The sequence below is a fragment of the Glycine max genome, chromosome 1 (assembly GCF_000004515.6).
Source record: "Glycine max cultivar Williams 82 chromosome 1, Glycine_max_v4.0, whole genome shotgun sequence".
In the NCBI taxonomy this organism is placed as follows: Eukaryota; Viridiplantae; Streptophyta; class Magnoliopsida; order Fabales; family Fabaceae; genus Glycine; species Glycine max.
The window spans coordinates 50,439,447-50,463,627 of NC_016088.4; the positions used below are offsets into that span (position 1 = coordinate 50,439,447).

Here is a 24,181-nt window from a genome sequence, read left to right on the forward strand (position 1 = left end):
TTTTTGCTGATTTTTACCCTTTTTTAATTAGTTTTCTAATTATTTAACCGAATTTTTCCTCTATATCAATTTTCATAGCTTATTTGAATAGATAATCACTTGCTGGTCTAACAGATTATTCAATCCGATTTTCAAAAAACACTAATATAAAAACTCTGCACATGTGTGTGTACAACATTATAACATATGAAAAAAGAAATTATTGTTGGAATACAAATATGAGGTAAAATCTCACATTCAATAGAAAAAGGAACACTAGAAATGAGGAGAAGATTCATAAGCCTGAACTTTAAGGTTTTAAATTAAAATTTATTTCTATGATTGTTCATTTACGTAAATCTCTCTGATATTTATCACCTTAGTTCCCAACAATCGATATCAAAGTTAGGTTCGACTTAATAGTTGACTTAAACAAGTAAGATGACGACGATGAATCCATGGACATGAAGATCTTTTGTATCAAAAGTCTTCTTGACTGATCCATGCATGAAGATCAAGTGACGGGTCCCATAAGTGTTGCCGCAGTACAAGGTACTAGAGCATATTGGTAGCAATGACTAGACAAGTTGGGATAACCACAGTTAAGCTCTAAGGACTACCATTGGATACTTGTGGTTGAAAATGACTTCCACTTGAGGGGTAACTACTATGTGAAAGAAACTCATATTTGAGGAAAATATTGTTAAAGTACAAGTGTGAAGTGAAATCTCACATCAAGTAAGAATGAGAAGATTAATCACCGTATAAGTGAAGAAAATACCTATAAACTAAAGTCTTGAAGTTTTAAGTTAAATTATGATATCAAATTCACTTATGTGTTTACTTGTAATCCATTAAATCTCTCAAATATTTATTCTTATTTGTCCTTGAACACCAAGAAAAAACACATAAATCAAAATCTTAAAATTTTGATTTAAAATATAATGTCAAATTTATTTATCTAGTATATTCATGATTCCATTGATTAAAATTTCTCTGACCCTCTTCTTCCAACAACTGTGAAGTAAAAAGGCAACGTTATAGCATCAAAACGAAATTATGGAAGTTTAGATTGCAGAGATTGATATGTATACGTCGCGTTATGCATCAGCATGACGTTAATAAAAAGTTACATTGTGACATAGAGATGATTACGAATTAACTTCCTTTGAAGAGTGTACCCCAAACCATGAGTTTGTAAGTCTTCAAAATTGATTTGGATGGAAAACAAATCAGCATATAATCCTTGAACAAAATCAGCATATAATCCTTGAATAAACAAATACACAGCGGCGGGGTAATCTAACTAGTTAAATGGAAAGTCATCAATCCAATGAATATATGATAAGCTATATAATTGATATAATATGTTTTGTTTATTCCCATCATATTAATAATTTATCATTCAATTTTTTTTCTTTTTGATTTTTTTGCTGTAAAATATTGAATAAAAATTTAAGCAAATGTCGTCACCAAAAAAATGCAAATATAATTTCTCATGTTTTATTAACTGATAAAGGAAGATTCTTTCTAAGAAGCTTTTTTAAATGTGTATTATAGAGACAAGCTAGGAGCTGTGCTTTTAAGCAAAAAAATAAAAACAGTTATTGCGTATAAATTTGATTCTGTGATGGTCTGGATATACAAAGCAACTAGAAAACGACTTGCCTTTGTTGCCAACAAAGCTCCATTATATCTGTGTCTTGTGCTGTAAGTTAATTTGTCATCAAAACCTTATTAAACCATGGGAATTGTTTGACCTAAGTACACAACTTTTAGTATTTTCAATTCCGGCTAGTTATGCGTCCAATTTGTTATTGCCTTTTTTTCTGAAAAAAAAAAGAAGTTTAGAAATATACTTTTAAACGTATTTTTATTACAATAACTAATATGTACACTCACAATGTAAGTCTCTTTTATTTATCCGTTATCCAATCACGCAAAAAATGATTTTTGATTGTTGTTAATATAAAAAAAAATACTTGTATATCGATTAAATTCTTTTTATTGTTTTTAAAAATTTATTAAAGTCGCATTTATAAATTTATAGGTAAAATTCGTTAAATAAAAATAAATTTGTGCTATATATTTCATAAATCTTAATCAATTTTAGTAATTAATAATAAAGGGTGGTTGAAAAAAATATTTAAAAAATTTCTTTTTAGCATTTTTTTCATTAAAAGTTGTTAACAAGTGTCTTTAAGACACTAATTAAGAAATCAAAAGCAAAATATTTTTAAGTAAATATATTCCCGAAAGTGACACATTGTTGCTTTTGATCTATGTGGAAGTGTTGTCGTGTACAATTCGCTCCCCAAATGTCTAAACATTACAATATTTTTACAAAATAGTGTTGGCCATTTAGTGTTGGCCTCAAAACTAGTCGACGTTAACATAACACTAATTTGATTTTTACTAATATTTTATACTGTTTATCTTTTCTAAAGCTGTTTAATTTTTTTTAAAATAAAACTGAACATTAGCTTAGCCGACACTACTTCTTACAAAAAAAATAAAAACTCTCTTGCATTCCTTAGTTGAATGTGCTTGAAGCTTAAATTTTAAATCTCAAATGCTTTGATACAATACACCAAATGAATATTCAATTCCATTCAAACTTTTCTCTAAAACTGAAGATCAAGGAATAGCTTTCTCAAGGGTCCAAAGAAAAACAAGTGGTGCATGTGGATTTTTCTCAAGCCCTCGTTTCTTAGGGGTCCAAAGAAAAATAAGTCTTATATATATAACAAAAAATATTTCCACAGAGTTTGTAGCACTATTAAGGATAACTTTCCTTCGAGGAATCCTACAACACTCAAAAAGTGGTCTAATAACAAAGTCAATTGATATAGACTATAAATACTTTCTGTTAGCTAGAGACAATCTTACCCGAACTAGGACCACTATTTTCTCTTGATATCTATATCTTAAGAATTATCCACAAATTATTTTCCTAAATCAAAAGATGCATGGGTGTCACAAAAACTAATAAATTAAGCTTGAAAAGGAGCAAGCGAACAAAGAAGGCACAAACGCACGAGCGTGTTGTTTGATTGTTGCACGAAAAAACGCAAGAAAAAGGACCGAATGCTATTTATACCCTGCATATATAGGTGCATAATTTTGCGAACTTGCACTTCACATCAGAAATCTTGTCCTGTTTTTGAATTCAAAGGTGCCGAGAAGAAGCATATACTCATCCTTAATGTTTTGCTTTTGGTTCTTTAGTTCTACATTTCTACAAAATAATCTTTAGAAACGAATCTTTCGCGTGACTCTCTTTTTCTACCTAAGTATCTAATAAATCTGAATATATTCAAACAGGAGTTTCCATACATGGAGGATTGGATAATGATCATACAGAGAATTGAAGATGCATTTTTTTTTTCATTTTTATCCGGTGTTTTGCTACTACTTCAATCAATTTAAAAATATTGTATCATTATAAGTCCTTTCTTTTTCTTATTTTTTATGTATCAAATTTTTGTTTCCGGTTTTGAACTCTTATATATATATATATATATATATATATATATATATATATATATATATATATATATATAAATTAAAATTATATTTGTGTGTTAAAATATTTATTTTATATAATTAAAATTTACAATAAATAAGTATTTTTAAAAATATAAATTATATGAAGACATATCATATGTGAGAAATATAACTTATATAAGAATTGAGATGAATAAATCTAAATTGTATAAATAAACATGGATAGTCAAGATTTAATTTTAAAATTAAAAGTCATGTGAGTTTTTTGAATTTCTTCAGTTAACTTGTAAAAAAAGAATGAAATGGAGTTTTTTAAAAAAATCATGTGACTTTTTAAGTGATTACATCACATTTAATCTTAACCCTTCATATATGATTATACGATACAAATTTAATTCTCTCACTCTCATTTAAAGTGTTTTCTTTCAGAAGATATGTCCTTTAAATTATATTATGTTAAAATTTGTGATAAATAAATAGTTTTAAACATATAAACTATATTTTAGATTTATACTAAATAATATATTAGTTTATTCATTTGAATAATAGTATTTCTCATCCTTTATATAAGAAAAAAAAATTCTCATATACATATGACCATTTTTAAGTGTATTAATTAATAAACTTTTTTACTCTTAATTAATTGTGAGATCTATTAATGATATATAATCATTGTTCATTAGAGTTGATATACATTTATTCAACTATTAACAAAAAAAAAAATACTTATTTGTTGGAAAAGTTATCTTTTGAAATATAATCATATCTTAAACCATTTAATGATATGAACAGTTTTAAAATAAAATTAAAATTTATAATATTATTAATTAAAAATAATCAATTTAATCACTTTTATGAATCTTGATGAAGTTAGATATTTTTATATATAAGATAGGGTAAATAATTATTTTTGTCCCTGAATGTGTAATTAACTGGCAAATGCGTCCTTGAAAGATGAAAATATAAAATTTAATCGTTGAAAGTGTAAAAAGTACGACAAATATATTGAACGGTTAACTTTTGTCTAAGACAAATTTGTTATTGAAATGATTGTCAACGTGGTCATACTGATTAGATTGGACGAAAATGTCAGTAAGCTTTTTTTTAGACTTAAATGTGAGTGCATTCTATTATACCAAAGTGTGAATTATTGGAGAGATTTGAGGGGTACACCTGTGAACTACGAGCCACCACACTCTAACCCAAAACTTTAAGGCTCAGGTTTATGGGTCTTCTCCTCACTTATATGGTGTTCAACCTTTTCACTTCTACCTGATGTGGGACTTCACCTCACACTTGTGACCCAACACATCTCCCCCTCAAGTGTGAGTCTCTTCCACATCGTAGCCTCCCCCTCGAGCGGAAGTCTTTATCATCCATGAGTATAGTCATGGCCACTTGCGGTACTTGCCTTACCCGCTAGCCATTCTGGCCACCCCGCTCCACCTGCGAGGCACGCTGTGCCGCTAGCCATTCTGGTCACCTGCGGTACTTGCATACTCGTCTGAGCCGGTTACCAATTTGAACTATCATCTCTGATACCAATTATTGGGGAGATTTAAGGGGTACACCTGTGGACCACGAGCCACCACATAAAAAAGCCTGACACCACACTCTAACCTAAAACCTTAAGGCTCAAGTTTATGGGTCTTCTCCTCACTTATATGGTGCTCAACCTTTCCACTTCTACCATTATTGGACGAAAATGTCAATAATTTTTTATTGGACCTAAATATCAGTATATTTCTATTAGATTAATTTGTTAGACTCGAAATTTCATTTCATTTAAGGGTAAAATATAATTTTAGGCTAAATTTTTACCATTTTTTATTGTTGCAAGCATAACATTACAACAATCACTTAAGAAAATATATTGACAAACACAATTTAAAACAAACATAATAAATGATAATATTGATTATCAACCATAATTTATCTGTCAAAATAAAAATTATTCGAAATAAACATTGTATCAGTTTACCAAAATAAACATTTTAACAAGGTATCAATCATTATAATTTTTTCAAAATTATAATAATTAGTCACAATCTACTAAAAATAAAAGATAAATATATCTCATATTTCACTTCTTCGAATCTTTACTATTTTATTAACGGTGACGGACAAAAGTTAACGCTCTAATATATTTGTCGCATTTTTTACACTTTTGAGGACTAAATTTTATATTTTCATCTTTGAGGGATGTATTTTTTAGCGAATTACACATTAAAGGACAAAAATGACTATTTATCCTATTTCTATTCCCAAAGAGTGAGAAGACGAAAAGTCAATAAAATATTATATGACAAATATGTCTCTCCTCTTTGTTTTCATCCTTTCCTTCTCTTCACCTACAACGCACAAGTGGATTTCAGGGTCAAGTGTGAGAGAGAGACTTGGAGAGAAGTGAGGTTTGAGAGTTGGAGGAAGATGGTGGTGACGACTAACAATGGCGCGAGTGGTGACTGATGGCATCGCGACTGGCGGTGCCAACGGTGGTCGGTGGCTGGGTTTGTGGTGATCCTTGAGAATGGAGAACAAGAGGAGACAATCATGGAAGTAAGGGTTTGTGGAAAGAGCTCGCGACAAATATATCTCTATGTTGACAATTAGAGATGATCACGTTGACAATTAGAGATGGTCACGTTTACAATCATTTCAGTGACAAATTCGTCCCTCTATGCTATGTAGGCTATTTTTATTAATGATGACAAACAAAAATTAACGCCCAGATATATTTGTCGTATTTTTTACACTTTCGAGAACTAAATTTTATATTTTCATCTTTTAGGGATACATTTATTAACGAATTATATATTTAAAGATAAAAATAATTATTTATCCTATAAGATAAGAGATAACATATATGAATAAAGTTTTTAAGGTCGATGGTATGATGACTGCGCATAAAAAAAAGTCCCACTCACTAAATTCATGGTTACTACACATTTAATGATCATTAATTATATATTTAAACTTAGTCTCGTCTGAGTCGATGGTACTCTGAATTCTTCTTTAGTGTTTGTTTTGACTAACATTTTTTTATTTTACTATTACAAAGGTCAAATAAATAATGAAGGATTATTTCTAATTTATGTTGGCTAGGTTGACGTACTTAGCTTCGGTGTTCAAACCAACTCTAAATATTGTTAGACTCTATTTCACACATTTTCAATATAGTACCTTAATGCCGTGTTGAAATTTCATCTCTTTTATTTGGGTTAGAACACTCTTTGTATTCTTACTAATATAGTATTTTTTTTCTAGGAATCATGAATAATTTCAAGAATCATAATTTGCAGGCATGAAAAAAATTCAGTCCCTAAATTTTAAGATAATTGATTCATCACATGATATACATTTAATTCTTAGTGATTATCTTTATCGTTCTAAATAAAAAGTAAGCTTCAATGAAAGGATATATCCTTTCCTTGGGAATAAAAGCTACTAAATTCAAACAATGCTACTCTCTCTTAAGCTCATCCATCCGCTATTGATGTTTCTTTGCATTACCAAAAAAAAAAAATTGATGTTTTTTTCTTTTTTATAGAAGCAATTGTGATTCTTACTTTCTTAAATAATTTTTTTCAGAAAATATAAAAAATATATTTTAGACATTTTTAAGGTATTCTGTATTTTAAATGTTTTAAAATCATTACAATGGAAAAATTCTATATTAAAAATATTCTTAAACGAACAACAATAATTACTAAAGTATATATTTTTAATTTAAATAAGTAAGCAGTAATTAAATAAAAATTAATAATAAAGAAAAAAAGACCTACTTAATACAATTTATAAAGGAGAGTTTATTAGTATAACATCAATTTAGATGCGACTAATGCATTTTATTTTATTATTTAAAAAACTTAAATAAATAATGAAGGATTATTTTTGTGTCCTCCCAATCGGATTCCTAGTCAATTGATCTAGTATCTGACCATTTTAATTAAGTCTCTTTTGCTATTTGATTTAAGGTCGGAGGATGTGTCATATTCTTAGTCATATATATATATATATATATCATATCTAATACTTATTTTAACTTATCATCTTCTTTTTTTATAACTCCGAGACTGAAAAATTGTGTATCATTTAAATCATATATATATATATATATATATATATATATAGATTTAAATTGATTATGTCAACTCGATATCCATATAAATTCGTGGTAAAATCCAATCCTACATAACAACATCCGAAAAGGCTTGGGGGTCGAATAGAGATTCTGCCCAAGTTTGCGAAAACTAATTCCAATCCCAAATATTGGGGAACAATGACAAATAAGGACCTAATGAGATTAGAGATATAGGCAAAACAAACACTTGAATGCTCTGGCTAAGTCATCTTAAACACTAGAAGAAACTTAAACCGAAATGATTATGATTTTCAATTTGTATTAGTTAGGTTGACGTTAGTAGTATCGGTGTTCGAACCAACACTAAATATTGTTAGACAATCTATTTCACACTTTTTTTTCGTAGTATTAGTTTGAGTTAATACTGTCATGATCATTTATTTGGGTTTGAGTACTCTTTGTATTCTTAATAATATATCTCTTTCCTTTTGATATATATATATATACCAAAAAAATGCCATAAAATCGAGAAACGACGGAAATGGGAGAGATAGAGAAGGAAATATATAAACACATTATTATTAATTATAATTATTTATTTGGAACTACCTCCACTGCATATATATAAGATAATTACTTATTACAAACGCAGAAAACTAGCAATAACGCAAAGACACAGAAGTGACAGTTATTATTATACATCGAAACCTAAGATTTCAACCCTTACACACGTTGATGATATATGACATGCATGGTCGATCCACGAACATGTTTACTGGAGATAAAATTGATGAAGCTATTCATCATTTTTTGGTGGTGCTTTTGGGCATAATATCTTGTATATTGGGTGGGCCTGCTTTTGCAGAGCTTGAAGCACTCTTTTTGCTTTGTGGTGGTGGTGGTGGTGGTTTTGAAGGGTCCGGGCAAAGGCCTTTTGCAGAGCTTGAAGCACTCTCTTTGCTTTGTGGTGGTGGTGGTGGTGGTTTTGAAGGGTCCGGGCAAAGAGCTCTTTGGATAGTAAATTTATTGGGTGCTTCCATGAACACTACACTTAAACCTAAAGCTCTTGTGTCGTCGTGTAGTTGTAAGTTATGTTTTGAAAAACCCAGGCTTCGATAAGCCACAATTTATAGAGATTTTTTCCATGAGTGAAAGTAGCTAGCAAGCCAAAGCATGTGATCCTGTTTCTCCACCTTATATTCTAATATTCTCATGCATGCACATAGGAAATATAACAGCTTAATTATCACTACGTCTTTTCCTATTCTTTTCACTCAAACTTACAATTTGTTAGATGTTTCAAACATATTTTCACCATGTTTCTTTGTCTTCTTGTATTTATTTATGTTTTATTTTAAGAAAAGGAATCCTATATGAGTATATATGTTTTTCCTCATTGCTAAAACAAATTAATTTAGTTATTAAGTTTTATTAATTAAAGTGTACTTTAATATAATTTTTTCTAAGTATTAATTAATGTTGAATATTTTACTGCAAATCAGTCGAAGTTTTAATAAAAGAATTAAATAATTAAATTAAAAATATCCTTTTCGACTTTAATTATATAATTTTTTTTAAAAAAAGATAATAAACTCAACCATCCTCAATTTCTTTAAGTTTATATAGAATTTATTTTTTACATAAAAATTATGTACTTTCTCAGAGAAAAGATTCTTCTTACTTTCTCTTAATTCATTTCTTTTGCTTAAGTACATTTTTAGTTTCATCATTTATTTATTTTATTTCAGTTTCATTCCACTATTAATTCAATTATGCCTCATTATTTTAAAAAAAACATTTTGTGTAGTCCTTTTAGTGACAGTTTAAAACTTTCGCTAAGTATAAACATTGGTGACGAAATTGTGTGCAAAAGACTACATTGAGGATTTTTTTTTTCAAAAAAAAAAAATAGTTGGAACTGATTGAACATTTAATTATTAGTGTGACAAAGTTGAAAAAAAACAAATAAATAACAGAACCAAAAATGTAGTTAAGTCTTTTTTTTTATTTTTTAAGTATTTTATATTTTATTATTTTATTTTCTCAAATACTATTTATTAATTAAATTTAGTCATATTTTTTAATAATTTTTTGGGTGTATATCTTTTTTTGTTAAATTTAGTCAATATGTTAGAAACTTTATAAGTTTGATTTAATAAATTATTAGTATAAATATTTTTGCAATTTCAACGAATTAAAAATAGCTTTTAATATGATTTTTAACATAATTTTTATAGAATTAATAATTTATAATTTATGATTAAATGATAATGAAAAAACTCTACATTATCAATATGCTCCAATTAAATTCATTTATATTCCTTATTAAGAGACGCGATGTCATCATTTTTTAGATGTTAATATTTTTATTTTAGTTTGAATTTTTAGATTTTATAAAAATTAAAAGTATTGATGCCATACATAGAACTTTTTTCTAGTGTAATTTCAAATTTCAATTTTTTTATGTTTAATTCAAGTACTAAATGAGCTCTGAGTAAATAGTTATAAAGAGATTATTCTCTTGTATATTTATTTAAGGTTTAATATGTTTATCAGTTTCTATTAGTTCTTGATAAAAAAATTATTAGTTTTAATTAGTTTTCATAAAAAAATAGTACGATAATTAACCTAATTAAAAAAAAAAAGAGGTAATACGGTAAAATACTAACCTTTAGATATAGTATGAAAATACCAGCACATTCAAATACTAAACAATAATAGCATGAACTGGAAGTATATATGCTAATAAAGTAACAGACAACTTTTAACAGGAAGAAAACAGGAAATTCTAATATATATCAAAATTCTATTATTCTATCGTAATCTTGCTTTTAGTGGGAACCTTGGCTTTATTTGACTAAAAAAAGTGTATTAATGCTGGGTTTATCACGATCCAAATTCTTCAGACAAGGCTAAAGGGGAGCAGCACTGACCAATATATAGGTGGATGTGGAACAACATAGATCGTGCTGTCTAAAAGTGTAGCAGTACGTCATTAATTAATCGTTGATAAGCGATTAATTATTTGAATTTTAGGAAAAATTTTCTAGCACTATTGCACTAATGGCTTTACTTTTAATAAAAAACAATTGTTGTATATTTTAAAACCCGAAAATTAATTGAATTAAGTAATTAAGATAAAATGTTACATCATTTAGGTTAAGTTAGGATGAGTTAGGTTAAGATAAAGGCTCATGTCTAGTACATAGGTTAAATTCAAGTCTTGTAGATTTAAAAATTATCTCAAGTTTTACGAAACCTAACTTAATTTAGTTCATTTTAACCTATTGTGACGTAATAAAATCTAGAAAATTTAAAATGTTAATATACGATCTTTGATGTATGTTTTTAAATTCATTCTTTACTATTGACTAAAACTTATTCTAAATAATTAAATAACAAGACTCAATTGTAAATTGCAAAATAATGAGTGATATTAAATGATAATTTGTGTATGGAAGAATGTTAGATTATCATTTTTTTTATTTAAATATGTTTTTTTTTTGTAAAATTACTGAGTTTAATTCTAATTCTTATGAAGAAAAGAAAATGTTTAGTTGGCATCCTTCGAAAGCTGAAATCTTTAATTAGTTCTATATTTTATATCCCTAAGTTTCTAGAAAACGACACTCATGTAAATTTTTGTTCGCTCTATAGTTTGTTTGATGGAATATTAATTAATTGGCTAATTACAGCTAGACAGTAGACATTCCCCAGCTTGCACTATCTCGTTCTATAATTTGACTTCTTTTTTATTATTCATACATAAACCTAGTTGACATTTGATTCCAAAACGTTTTTTCTGTTTTAAAAATAAAAGAATAAAGGTAATTGTTTGAAAAAAGTGTTTTTCAAATAATATTTTTTTTATACAAAAAGAGAGAGAATAAAATGCAAGTTTTAAGAGTAAAGCCATCTGTGTTCATTATCTCCATCTTTCTTAGCTAGCGGGTATTTAAATTTACAGTTTTACACTACAAGAACACAATAAGGTACGTAGTAATAAGTATTTCGTGCATGATATAACTATATTTTTAACTTAAGTGAAATTCTAAAATGCAAACTTAGAAATATTTAAAATTGAAAAATTGATATCTATTTTTTTTAAGTAATTCAGATTTAAACTCAACGTGATGTCAAACCAATGTAGGAGTTTGCTGCTTCAAGAGGTGGTTCGCACTTTGTTGGCTTTTTTTTTTTTTATCGACAAATATCACATATTGTTGTTTGAACCCATCAGCATCCAACGAAGGGTTGGCATGTTGAGACAAACGAGGGGGTGGGCATGGCGGCTAGAAGCTCTTCGAAAATGGAGTAGGGATGCACAAAAGACAATTGGGAAAAAGAGAAAAAGAAAATTTATTTGTATTTATTTTACAGAATAAAGAAAAATAAAATTACATATAATCTTTTAATTTATTTAGATCTAAATAAAAGTGGATTGATTTTTTGTCCAACTGTAAAAGTGTTAAGAGTGTTAATATACACCTTCTAATTTTTAAATAAGTCTATGTTAGCGGAATAGTTTAAATCTTAATTTTTCATTTGTAAGCTTTGGATTAATGATCAATTTCTAAATAAGGGTCAATTAATGAAATATAGGGTTTAAGTTTTAAATATTTAGTACGAAGTAAATCTATGCCTTTTACCCTGATCATCCAATCATATCATGGTCTTATTTGTTGACTTGAGAGTTGAGATTCTCCCCTTATGTTAACATCATGTAAAGAGCTTTACGCGTTTTTAGTGAATTTTTTAGAGAAAAATTATAGCATTGACAACAAATTTTTAAAACTAAAAATAGAAAAAATTGAAACTACAAACTAAAAATTCAAAACTAAAATCCACCTAACAAGACATAATTTTTAAAAATTTAATTTACCATATTTAAAACACTATATGTTAATGATCTAAACATAAGAGCCCAATTAGTAAATTTTAAATTATAACAAAAAAAATAAATTAAAAAATTAACTACTATTTTTAAAAACCTCCAAGAACTGAGTCACAAAAGTTTTAAAATATAAGGACCTACTTAATTTCCCTAAAAAAAAGACGCTATAAATTAATTTTTGAAGAAGGTATCTAAGTATTATATATTATTATATAAGCATAGCAAACTAAGCAATCACAAATTAAACTAAGGTGATTGCTATATTACACATAGGGTGAGAATAGGTCAGGTCAGGCTTTGAAAGGCCTAAGCCTAGCCTACAATGAATCTTTGAAGTCTGAGCCTGACTTATAGCCTATCAAAGACTTTTATTTTGACTCGACCGGGCCTTTTTAAAAGTCTGGCCTAACCTGATAGCCTTTTTAAAAACTTTCTTCGCAATAAATATTTAATATTTTATGAAGTAGGAACGTAACAGAAAAGTTAAAGAAAAAGGGAAGTCAATCAAAATAATGAGGAATATAAAATGACACATAACTCACATTTAAATTGTAATTAAAGTCCTTGATTATAGGAATAAAAGTTATGGAGAATCAAAGTCTGATAGTTTCAAAAAAAAAAAATTAATTGTATCCAAAAAATAATATAAGTATATATATATATAGGCCGGCTTATCAGGCTTATAAGGTTTTTTAATAAGCCCAAGCCTAATTTATTTAATTTAATAGGCTTTTAAAAAAGTCTGAGCCTAACCTTTTTATTTAATAGGCTTTTAATTAAATAGGTCAGTTCAAGTCAGACTTTATGTAGGTTAGGTCGTAGGTCCCTTTAGGCCGGTCTGTCCTATTCTCACCCCTAATTACACATCGAAAGCAATTATTTTAGCGTACCGTACACATCATATCAGTTTGCAATATATATAACTTGTCGATCCTCATGGACGTGACGACCATTTTCAGATAACATTGATGAAGCTACACAACAAGTTCGGCGAAGGTAGTGCATGCTGATGTATTTGTATTTTGTAGTTGATGACTAATTAATGAGTTATTCATTTCTTGGTGGTGTTTTAGGGAAAGATTTGTTGTATAGTGGGTGGTGGTTTAGCATGCCCAAAGCTTGAAGCATTTCCATCACTTGGAGGTGGAGGGTTTGTAGGACAAAGAGCATTTTGGAGTGTAACCTTTTTTGCTGGTTCCATGGATGGAACACTTACAACTAGCTAGCTCTTATATCTGTTAATTAAGCTTTGAGAAACCTTACCTTTGTCAAAGAACAATTTATAGAGATATCATCCATATATAGTTTATGCATCTAATTAAATAGTCCAAAGGCATGTAGGTGTTTTACCCACCATATATTCTTATGCAAACATAAAGTATAACAGGCCCTAGATCGACCACAGCGAGCTTTTCTTTTTTGTGTATATCCTCAACTACAAGAGGGTGAAACAATTGTAATTTTGTTACACGAAATAATCTTATCTAATTTGAATAAGATTATTTAGTAAAGAACATGTGACATAAAAAAAATGTTATAACATATGTTGGTTGGTATCTAATGTTGCTGAATGACAAATATGACATCGATCTTTATCGTCTATTTTTTTTTATTGCATAAAATATATTTGGATTTTATTGTGAAAGAGAAATTATTAACAACTTTTTCGTATAAGAATATTTATAAATTGGGATACATATTTATTTTATATAATCAAATAGTTTAAATATATAATTTTTTATAATTAAAATTCATAATACATTAATATTTTTGACATAAAAATTATATTTTAAACTATGATAAATAATTTATATTAAATTATAAAATTATATTTTTAACTAGATGATGTTTTTAGAAAAATATTCAAATTCAATTTATGAATAAAGATAAAAAGGATAAATTGAAAGAGATAAGATGTTATGAAAAATTCATAAAAATACTTTTATTGAAGAAAATTTTCTAGAAATTGTTAAATAATACTACCTCAGTTTCTAATCAAAATACATGCTTAATTAAAATAGGTTAATCTTTGGAATGCTTGCTCATTGTCTCAATCTTATTTAATTTCATTTTCAAACTTATTTTTGTTCACTCTCGGTCTCTTTTATAATTACGAGAATATATACTAATCATGGTCAAAATAATGTTATTCATTTTATCTCTCCCCTGTTAGATAATGGTGCAGGAATTTAGGAGTAAAAAAAAGAGAAAGATATGGTCCTGGTACCTAGAAGTGAATTTTGAAAGCATCGACTTTTTGAATGTTGAATGGCTTAATTAGAACTCAAGTGGATCCTGGAATTCATTTATATGAAGTTTGGCAGTCTTCTGCACTAAATTTCTTAAAAAGTAAAGCTGCTATGGTTTCCATCCACCAGTTTTCTTAGAAAGGTGGAGGTCAATCCTTTATTTAAGAGGACAGGGATGCTTACTTAAACTTGTATCTAAGGCTCTCAAATTGACTAGTACATGTGTGAGAGAATTTATAGTTTTCTCCCCTCTTAAACGTGCATAATGGGTCTTATTGTAGGAATTTTACATTTAAAAATGGTTGGGTTTCTGTTTCTAACATTCATTGAAGTAATGCATTGGAATTAAAAACGTTGTTTCACAATTGCAACAACAGCAAATGCTACTTTCAATTAAACGCAACACACCACCCATGCATTTGTTTACAAATTATAACAAAACTGAAACTGCAACGAAAATCAATTTATTGACATATTTTTCAGAATTTTTTATTCTTTCAATCCAAACCCAGGTTGAATGTATTGCTTGTGTTACAACACAACATAATTAAAATAAAATTAGGGTGAGTTTATGGCATAATACTCCTAAAATTAGAGCTTTCAAATATTTATTTGTTGACATGCGTGTGGCAATGTTTTCAATTCTCAAGCCATTATAAAAAGTGAATGAAAAAAAATAGAATAAGTGGAATTGTGAAAGGGGGAGAGGAACTTGAAGTTGTGATAAGTGGAAGAGAGTGAGAAGGGAGAGAGAACAGGTACGTGAAACGGAATTGGGGTTGGGAGAATCATGGATAAAGAATCTATTTTTTTTCCACTACTCCGGGTGAAACAAAATGGGTTGGGAGAATTAGATAACGTAAAAGGGTGAGACAGAAAAAAAAAGACACATGTACCAAAGAATTGAGATTTCAATCTTAATCATCATTTATATATATATATATATATATATATATATATATATATATATATATATATATATATATATATATATATATATATCATGATCAATTGACACTAGATGCAATTCATTAGATTTATACCAAAATTTCAGTCCTTTAATTCAATTAGATTCACGTTGTATAGTATTTCACATTAAAATGTAAAAAACAAAAAACTAACATATAACGTGACATGAAATCCCTAATCTTGGCTTTGACAATTCAGCTCTCCCGTTCTGGGCAATTACGTGAGCAATTACGAAGGACTTCAGTTCAAGAAATTCAATTACGTGAGTGAGCAGAGATTGGAAACTTCAACTAAAAAATAGAATTGCAAACAATAGTCTCTTGGTGTTGTTGGTGCATGCGATTCTGTATAAACCTATTTTTTCACATGATATCAGAGTTTATCCTAATGAATTTTTATGATTTTCACGTTCTAAGCATATAATCTTGAACCTGAGAGGAAGTGTAATTACACATAAAGGGATGTGTTGAGAGTCCACATGAAAGAAGAATTATAAACAAAATGAAACATCTTAAAATTTCGAATGAAGATAATATCAAGATAAATCATATAAATAGGAGTAATTTTCGCCTAACAAATCAGTTTTGCAGGGGTTGAATTAAGCTTATGAAAATTTTGAATCAACTTTAAATTTGAACCGCTAGCAAAATTAATGTACGACCCAATTGATAATTAATCTCTAAACCGATGAAAAAAAAATTTACGTCCATAAAAAAAAACTTTGTTATTTACGTTTATAACGAGTGTCCTTTGGGGAACCTACTCCCCACCGCACTGGATCACAGCGCCAACATAACTGAACCTTTCCCAGCCTTTTCTGCAACTTTTCTCATTCTTTTACCACGGATCACTCTATTCGATTAAGCGAAGCACGTGACGAGCCTAATTTACGCTTTACACCCCTACACTTCCCACAATTTGTTCCTGGAGACGACGCCGTTCCATCACACCCTCAGCGGTCAGAGCATGGCGGCGGAACCGGTGAGTGACGGCGGAGCCGCGGCGGAGAAATTGATCAGCGGGAGAGAAGAATTTGGTGATTCGTCCAACTTGTTCAGCGCGATTCTAGCAATGGTGCTGTGGCTGGGAGCTATTCATTTCAACATCGCCCTGATCCTCCTCGCCGTGTTCTTCCTTCCTCTCTCCAAATCGCTCTTGTTCGTTATCCACCTCTCTCGTGCTCTTCATTTCTCGGTTCAATTTAATTGAGTTTCGGCTTTTTGCGTTGCAGGGTTTTCGGTTTTCTCTTTGGGTTTATGGTGCTTCCTATCAACGAGAAGAGCAGATTTGGCCGAAGATTGTCGAGGTAGTTTTTTTTTTTTCACTTCGTTACCCTTTTGCTCACAGTTTTTGCTTTTTCTACCGTGTCTCATAAATCTCACTTTTGGTATTTTGGTACATTTCAGGTTCATATGCAAGCACGCTTGCAATTACTTTCCGATCACGCTTCACGTAGAGGATATGAAAGCCTTTGATCCTAACCGTGCTTATGGTTTGTTTGAGCTCCCTTTTCCCTGCCTAAGATGAACTCTCTTGAAATGGAAACATAAATTAGAAGAAACATAAAATCTGTTTCCTATTTTGAATGGAGTCTTGAAGTTAATTTGTCTGCATAATTTTGCCTAATAAGTCATTGGAATACTGTTTACTTGTATCTTTTGTTCGTGGCTCTTTCATTGTAACAACAGTGTGCCCAACATGCAGTTTTTGGGTATGAACCACATTCAGTTTTGCCAATTGGCATTGTTGCATTGGCTGACCACACAGGTTTCATGCCTCTTCCAAAAGTTAAAGTTCTTGCTAGCAGCACGGTAAAGCTTGTACTTGGGACTCTGTAAAGATGAATTATGGTAATTGAGGATTTCATTTCAAGTTTTTCTTCACATTAATGGATAGGTGTTCTACACACCATTTTTGAGACACTTATGGACATGGTTGGGTCTTACACCAGCAACAAAGAAAAATTTTATCTCCCTGTTAGCATCTGGCCATAGTTGCATTTTAATACCTGGTGGAGTGCAAGAAGCATTTCACATGCAGCATGGCACTGAGGTGTATTGCTTTTCATTCCTCTTACTCAATGCTTATGTGATATATTTATTCTTTTGACTAAATGAATTTATTTTTATTTTCCTCTACATATAGGATTGTTATTGATGCCAAGTTTAATAATACAACAGCTGGTGCAGAGAATTTTCCCAGCTATTGTATCAATGGGGCTCAACTAAGAACTGTGTGTGTTTCAATTTTTCAATAGTATATTAGTTATTGTTTCCTATTATCTTCCATATCTAATTTCAATATAGTCTTGATGGAGGAAAGAGAAATGAAGTTCATTTACTTCATTTGTGATCTGATTTTTAGGATCAATAACCAGAAATAGTGTATTTCCTGCACGCTGACATGTCAATCACCCTTGAGTTGTGTCCAGTTGTGATAAGTAAAATCTTGTTGAATTGGTGTGAAAAACTGGTGGCTAATGCACAAATATGAATACAGAAAGTATATGTATAAATTTGTCTTCTATCCTCCTCCAATCATGTTTCTTCTACTAAATGGATACTGTCCAAGAAGCTTTGTTTATGGGTCATGTTGAATTTTTTTTAGTTTGTAAATATAGGTAGAAATGATCTATACATAAAATGGGTCTTTTAAGAATGACTTTGCTCTATTCAATGTATATTTATTTCATAGATGTAACAACACAACTTGAACTCTTTACTTTGTAGATTGCTTTCCTTAAGGCAAGAAGAGGATTTGTCCGCGTAGCAATGGTGAAAGGCAAACCTTTGGTTCCAGTCTTCTGCTTTGGTCAGGTATTTATTTCCGATGGAATCAGATTTCAGTTTACAATTCAACAATCATTTGTAATTTGTTTCTCTCTCTCTACATTTCTTCCTCTCATACTCTGATATCAGGAAAGATAGTTTCTAATATGGCATCATAGAGCTCCTTTTTTTAATTCATGGACTCATTCATGATGGCTTCCTCTGTGATTCCTGTGATGTTTTCCTCTTCAATTCCAATCAAACTTTGATTATAACAATTTCCTTCTATGGCAATAGCAAGTTGAAGCTGTGATGTGTGGCCTTAGCGCTTCATGGTGAATTCTTTCATTTCATCCCACTTTAACACAAAAGATGATTGTGAAACTGGTAGAGTGAGTCCAGCTTGTTTGGAGTGGGATCCACAAGACTCTGTCCCTCTACATTGCTTCTCTCTTCTCTATCTGATTCTCTGAGCTTGTGTAGTTGGATTCTGTCATTCTCGGCAAGTGTGGGACTGTGGGAGGAGGGGCACATTCACTTCCATGTTCTCATTCATGCAAAATCACATTAGTTTTGTCTAGAATTTTGTCACATAAAAAAGGCAAATCAATCTGACTTTCTACTTTGGATGAAATTCATTTCTGATGCACTAGCGCCTATTGGAGACCCTACCCTGTCTCTCCTCTTGATCACCTAGATGCTGTTTTGGGTGGATTACCCAATGAGTATGACTCATTTGTCACCTCTCTGCTAAGTTGTTTTGATCCGATTTCAATCACAGAGATTGAATCCCTTTTACTAGCTCACAAAGCTCAAATGGCAAAGCACAAGCATCTCTCTATCATTAAGTTGATCTAGGCAAATGTTACACCAGCTCCAACTTCAGCTCAACCACCTCTGTTGTAGGTGGCACAGAAAGCTCAAACATATGCTAGCTATTGGTTTCCTACTGGTGACTGACTGTGGTGGCAGATTTGGCTAATCACATGGATGAAGTGAAGGACACTCTGGCCTCAGTCTTCATTCCATTGACAAATGTCACAAGACAGGACACGAGGCCTCCATCTGTTATCACTTATCATCAACGACTGGGACCTCTAATATCCCACTTTTCCTTTTTGCTATGTTTCTTCCTTTGCTAGTCAATGGTCCTTCGATACTCTATCTTAATGCTTTCATTCCATGTCCGATGCCCCTTTCCATAGTTTGAAGCTGTTCCTTCACACCAGTATTGTAGAAATGCTGACCAAAGTCACAAGCAATCAATTGCTGCATCTCCACAATCGTTACAGGCCTTACTAACTGGCTTTGAGGCTCACACTTGGTATCTGGATTCTTGACTTTTGCACCACCCATCATGTCATATCTGTCCCATGCAACCCAATTCAAAGCACTCCCTTGTGTAGATCTGATCAAGTTGTCATGGGGAATGGGCAAGTTCTGTTCATAAATCAACTGATTCTTCATATTTTTCTTCCCCTGTTTATTTACACACTTCTTTGGTCCTCGACAATTTACTCCTTGTTCCTGACATGATCACTAAGAACTTGTGTTTATAAATTTTCTCAAGATAATAATTCCGTTGAATTTCTTCCCTTCCATTGTTTTTTAAATCATAGGACTCCTGTAAAGTGCTGCTGGAGGGCACTCTGGGACATGATGAATTGTACAGGTTCACAAATCTTGTCATTCCAAGAGATGGTTCTGCTAGTGCTAGTGTGCAGAATTCCTCAATTTTATCCTCTACCTTTTTTGCAGAATACTACTGTCTGTATCTCCTATGTTTAGATCCTGTAATTCCCGCCACACGTTAATTCACCCACTGCACTTAGTTCATATGTGAATTGGCATTGTAACTTGGGCATCCTCATCATGACACATTGCACAAAGTTATGCAAATTTGTAATATATCTGGGCTTAATAAAAGTGCCAATGGTTTTGCACCTCTAGTTGTTTGGGACTTCTGTGGCTATCAGTGACATTTGGAGACCTATAGCAGTAGATTCTTATTGTGGCTGTGGGTGTTTTCTCACCACTATAGATACTTTATTTGTTGTGATATTTTCTTTGCACATACATTACAATTTGAAGATAATTATCCTTTTTGGTATTATTTTTTGCAGTCAAATGTCTATAAGTGGTGGAAACCAGGTGGGAAGTTATTTCTGAAATTTGCAAGGGCTATCAAGTTCACCCCAATATGTTTTTGGGGAATTTTTGGGTGTGTTTCTTTTGTCAACCTGCAGCTTTTTCTCATTACTGCTGTTTTCACCAGCAAAGTTGCTAAGGGTCCTTCAAAAAGGAATGAATCTAACTAATACTTTGTGCTGGAAGTTGAGGCTGTGAAATTGATTAAATTGGAGAGGATGAAACAAACAATATAATGATATTCAATTTTAAAATGTGAAACCATACCTTCCACATTCAAAATGTTATGTAGGGATTGTCTAACAAAGGTATTAGGTGCGAGAAGTTAATTTTGGCTATACAACTACAGAAAGATGGCTGAAAATTTTTACTTAAATTTAATCTGAACCATTAATTTTGGTTGCATAATCAAGATTAATTTATTTCATGCTCTCACCTAATAGGTTTCCTATATATTTAATAACAAAAGGAATTGGCACCTAATATGTATAGGAGCAGTAGAAAAGTGAATAGTTCAAGTTTCGTAGGGAATAAGCTCAAAATATTTGCTAAATGTGATCAGTTTTTTAATAACTTGCAAGCTTTTTGTGTGTGGGTGTGAAAACATTTATTCTATATTGAAGGCACTTATGCAGCATTGAGTAATTAATCTAGGAGAATAGCCATTTATTGGTATAGAAGGATAGAGTCTAAACTAGTGAGCATGGAATTCGCTGTTCTCTGAAATCACTAGTAGCTTCTTCTTTTTTAAATACATTTTGTTATATCCTTTTCAGGTCTCCATTACCGTTCAGACATCCAATGCATGTGGTTGTGGGTAGACCAATTGAGGTTGACAAAAACCGAGAACCAACCACCGAGGAGGTATGTGCTATTGGACAGCCTTTATATTAAATAGGATTCACAAGGATCCAGTAATTTAGAACCTCTCCTAAGTTAAAATGCCTCATAAAATTTTATTACTTGTTAACTTGTTGCTAAGATGGCAGTGGAGAGAATTCGGAGTAATTACATAAGAAACTTACATCTGGTTTGATCGTTATCCTGTCTTTTCCTTCGCTGAAGTGTTTGAGTAACATGCAATCACCCCTATATGACAAACTATAATCTTCCTTCTTGAGAGTAGGATAACCCTCATTACAAGTTTTCTGGGTTTATATATCAAACACAACCAATATTATTTTCTTGTCAGTTAATTATTCATTCAAAGGAGACTTTTATTTTCCTTGTTTTATTTAATCAATGATTAAATTTATTCAATTAACATTAGGCATAAGGGAATTTTCAAATCACTAGTTAAATAGTCTTCTATTAACTAAACTATATCTTTGTATTTTAAAAAAAAAAAACTAAAAAATTTAAATGTTTGAATTTTATATTTTAATCAGTAAAACTAACATTCTCTTGATGTTTTTTTAATGTATATTTTTTGTATATATCTCTAATACTTAAAAGTTAAAACTTAAAATTATCCGTTCAATTCATGAAATACCTGTTTGTATACTTTCATAATTGAAGACTTAATTATCAATACTACCAATACGTAAAAATGATGACTTGAGATTAGCATAATATGATAAATTGTTTCTAGATGGGAATTCTTGTTTACTGTATGATGATATCTGCAGATGTGGGGTTCAGCTGGCTGAATTTCTGACCTCTTTCATTATTTAAACCTGCTTTTAGGTTGCCAAGATACATGGTCTGTTTGTGGAAGCACTTCAAGATCTCTTTGAAAGGCACAAAGCTCGGGCTGGCTATCCAAACCTTGAGTTAAGAATAGTTTGACAAGGCCTTAATATTGTACCATATTTTCATTGGTTTATTTTATTTATTTATTTTATTCCTTTTGGGGATGGAGTTGGTGAATGAAAATGACCAACTATCATCTTGGGAATGAAATAGAATAATAATGAGAAATAGGGCAGTAGCTACCTTTCGTTAGGGTATCTATTTCAGTTCATGGACACATTTATATGCCTAGCCTTTATATGCTGGATGTTGTCAAAGTATTTCAGTCTGGGAACCTTTGCCACGGCTAGCAGAATAATAAGAAATGATAATACAAAGTAGTGGTGATCAAGGTATATATTACCGAAGCAACTCCCTGATTCAAGGGAAAAAACAAAGGTTTGATTGGGTTGAATTTGTATATATCTGATTGAGTCGGCTCGTGAACTAGGTTTAACAATCTTGTATCTGACCTGATTCAATCTAATTACAGAAAGAATATGTAGGATTCACTATATATATATATATATATGTATGTATGTATGTATATGTGTGTGTATGTAATGTGATTTAATGAATGTTTTGGGGAATAATATTGACAAGATGTTAATATTCTTTCAATTTTTGATAATTTCTGATTCCCCCCACCCCCTCTTATAACCCATTGATCCAACACTATTCAATATGCACGTGATTGGATTCTTGATATATAGAAGTAGAAAGTAAAGATAAAATTATCAAGGCTCGGGGAGCGTATGTTTCACGCATAAATTTTTTTAATATTGGAAATACAGGAGGAAAAAAAAGATATCCCACATGTTACAAAATAATATAATAGTTACAAAATAAAAAAATAATTAATCTCATATTTTATTCCTAGATAAGTTACAATCCTACCTTTAAGCAATATTTAATTCTGACAGGAAATAAAAAATATATATTTTCATGTGTAAAAAAAATTTAACAATAAAATAATTATATTTCTTATAATTAGAATAAAAAAAATGTTACATTTTATTACTTGTATTATGACAAGAGGTATTATTATTATTATTTGCACCAAGAATATTATCAGTTAGGTAGTCAAAAACTAATTTCTTTGGCGTATATCAACGAAGTAAATTTGCCTCTCTTAACAAAAACTAATTTCTCATAAATCTGAATATTTGAAAACCAGTGAACCCATCCCTCACTAAAACTGGTCAGACATTGTTATCCAAAAAAAAAACTGGTTAGAAATTCCCTCTTGGCAGCTTCTTAACTTTTCACTACACAGGCACCCTACTAAAATGCTTCGCAAGAGGGTCAACCTACATGAAAGAATTACATGCATCAACTCCATTAATGGCAATCACAATTCAATCTTTCATTTCTAACTTAATATTTTGGACTTTAACTGATAATTGTAGCTTCTGCTCTTCAATATCTTTTAAAATCGACAGCAAGTTGGACCTATAGACTTCACACTTCCTTCGACCTCTGTCAAGTTGCCGTGTCAACTTCTCAATTGTTCTATCTTGGTCATCCTACGACAAAATTGTATTGTTCTTTAGAAACAGAACAAAAGAAAATAAGTTGGGAGAGGAATAACAGAAGCTAAATAAACAGTTCATAAATGACTTCACTGCATGAATTAAAGCAATTCTGTTGGTTCCATTTAGTTTGAATAATCCCAAAGTACGGGGCTCCCACCCCTAGCCTAAACTCAAATTTGATATGAGAATAATTTAATAAAAGATGTAAGAAAGGAGAATCAGGAATCCTCCTAGAAACAAAGGGAACAAAAGCTTTTTTTTCAAAGATCCAAATGCATGTGTAATGCCTCTGAATATCACATAGCAAATTAAATAAG

General features: G+C 30.6%; 1 protein-coding gene across 2 annotated transcripts; it reads left to right on the forward strand.

Annotated features, from left to right (window-relative positions):
• The first annotated feature begins 16,448 nt into the window (after window positions 1-16,448).
• On the forward strand, window positions 16,449-22,846 carry LOC100784657 (diacylglycerol O-acyltransferase 2-like). Of its 2 annotated transcripts, NM_001312657.1 has the most exons (9): window positions 16,649-16,839; window positions 16,914-16,988; window positions 17,089-17,174; window positions 17,387-17,493; window positions 17,579-17,734; window positions 18,412-18,498; window positions 20,574-20,671; window positions 21,375-21,462; window positions 22,285-22,386. In NM_001312657.1, exons 1-9 carry the CDS (start codon window positions 16,649-16,651, stop codon window positions 22,384-22,386), a joined length of 990 nt encoding a protein of 329 aa, NP_001299586.1. The 2 variants fall into 2 exon arrangements, with proteins under 2 accessions (XP_040871942.1, NP_001299586.1); XM_041016008.1 differs by lacking the exon at window positions 17,579-17,734 and having other exon boundaries at window positions 16,449-16,839; window positions 22,285-22,846.
• Window positions 22,847-24,181: the final 1,335 nt, after the last annotated feature.

Coding starts and splice junctions, on each gene's coding strand:
- LOC100784657 (NM_001312657.1), top strand. CDS start 16,649: ATGGCGGCGGAACCGGTGAGTGACGGCGGAGCCGCGGCGGAGAAATTG. Junction 17,735..18,411: donor ACATGCAGCATGGCACTGAG/GTGTATTGCTTT, acceptor TTTACTTTGTAG/ATTGCTTTCCTTAAGGCAAG. Junction 21,463..22,284: donor GAGAACCAACCACCGAGGAG/GTATGTGCTATT, acceptor ACCTGCTTTTAG/GTTGCCAAGATACATGGTCT.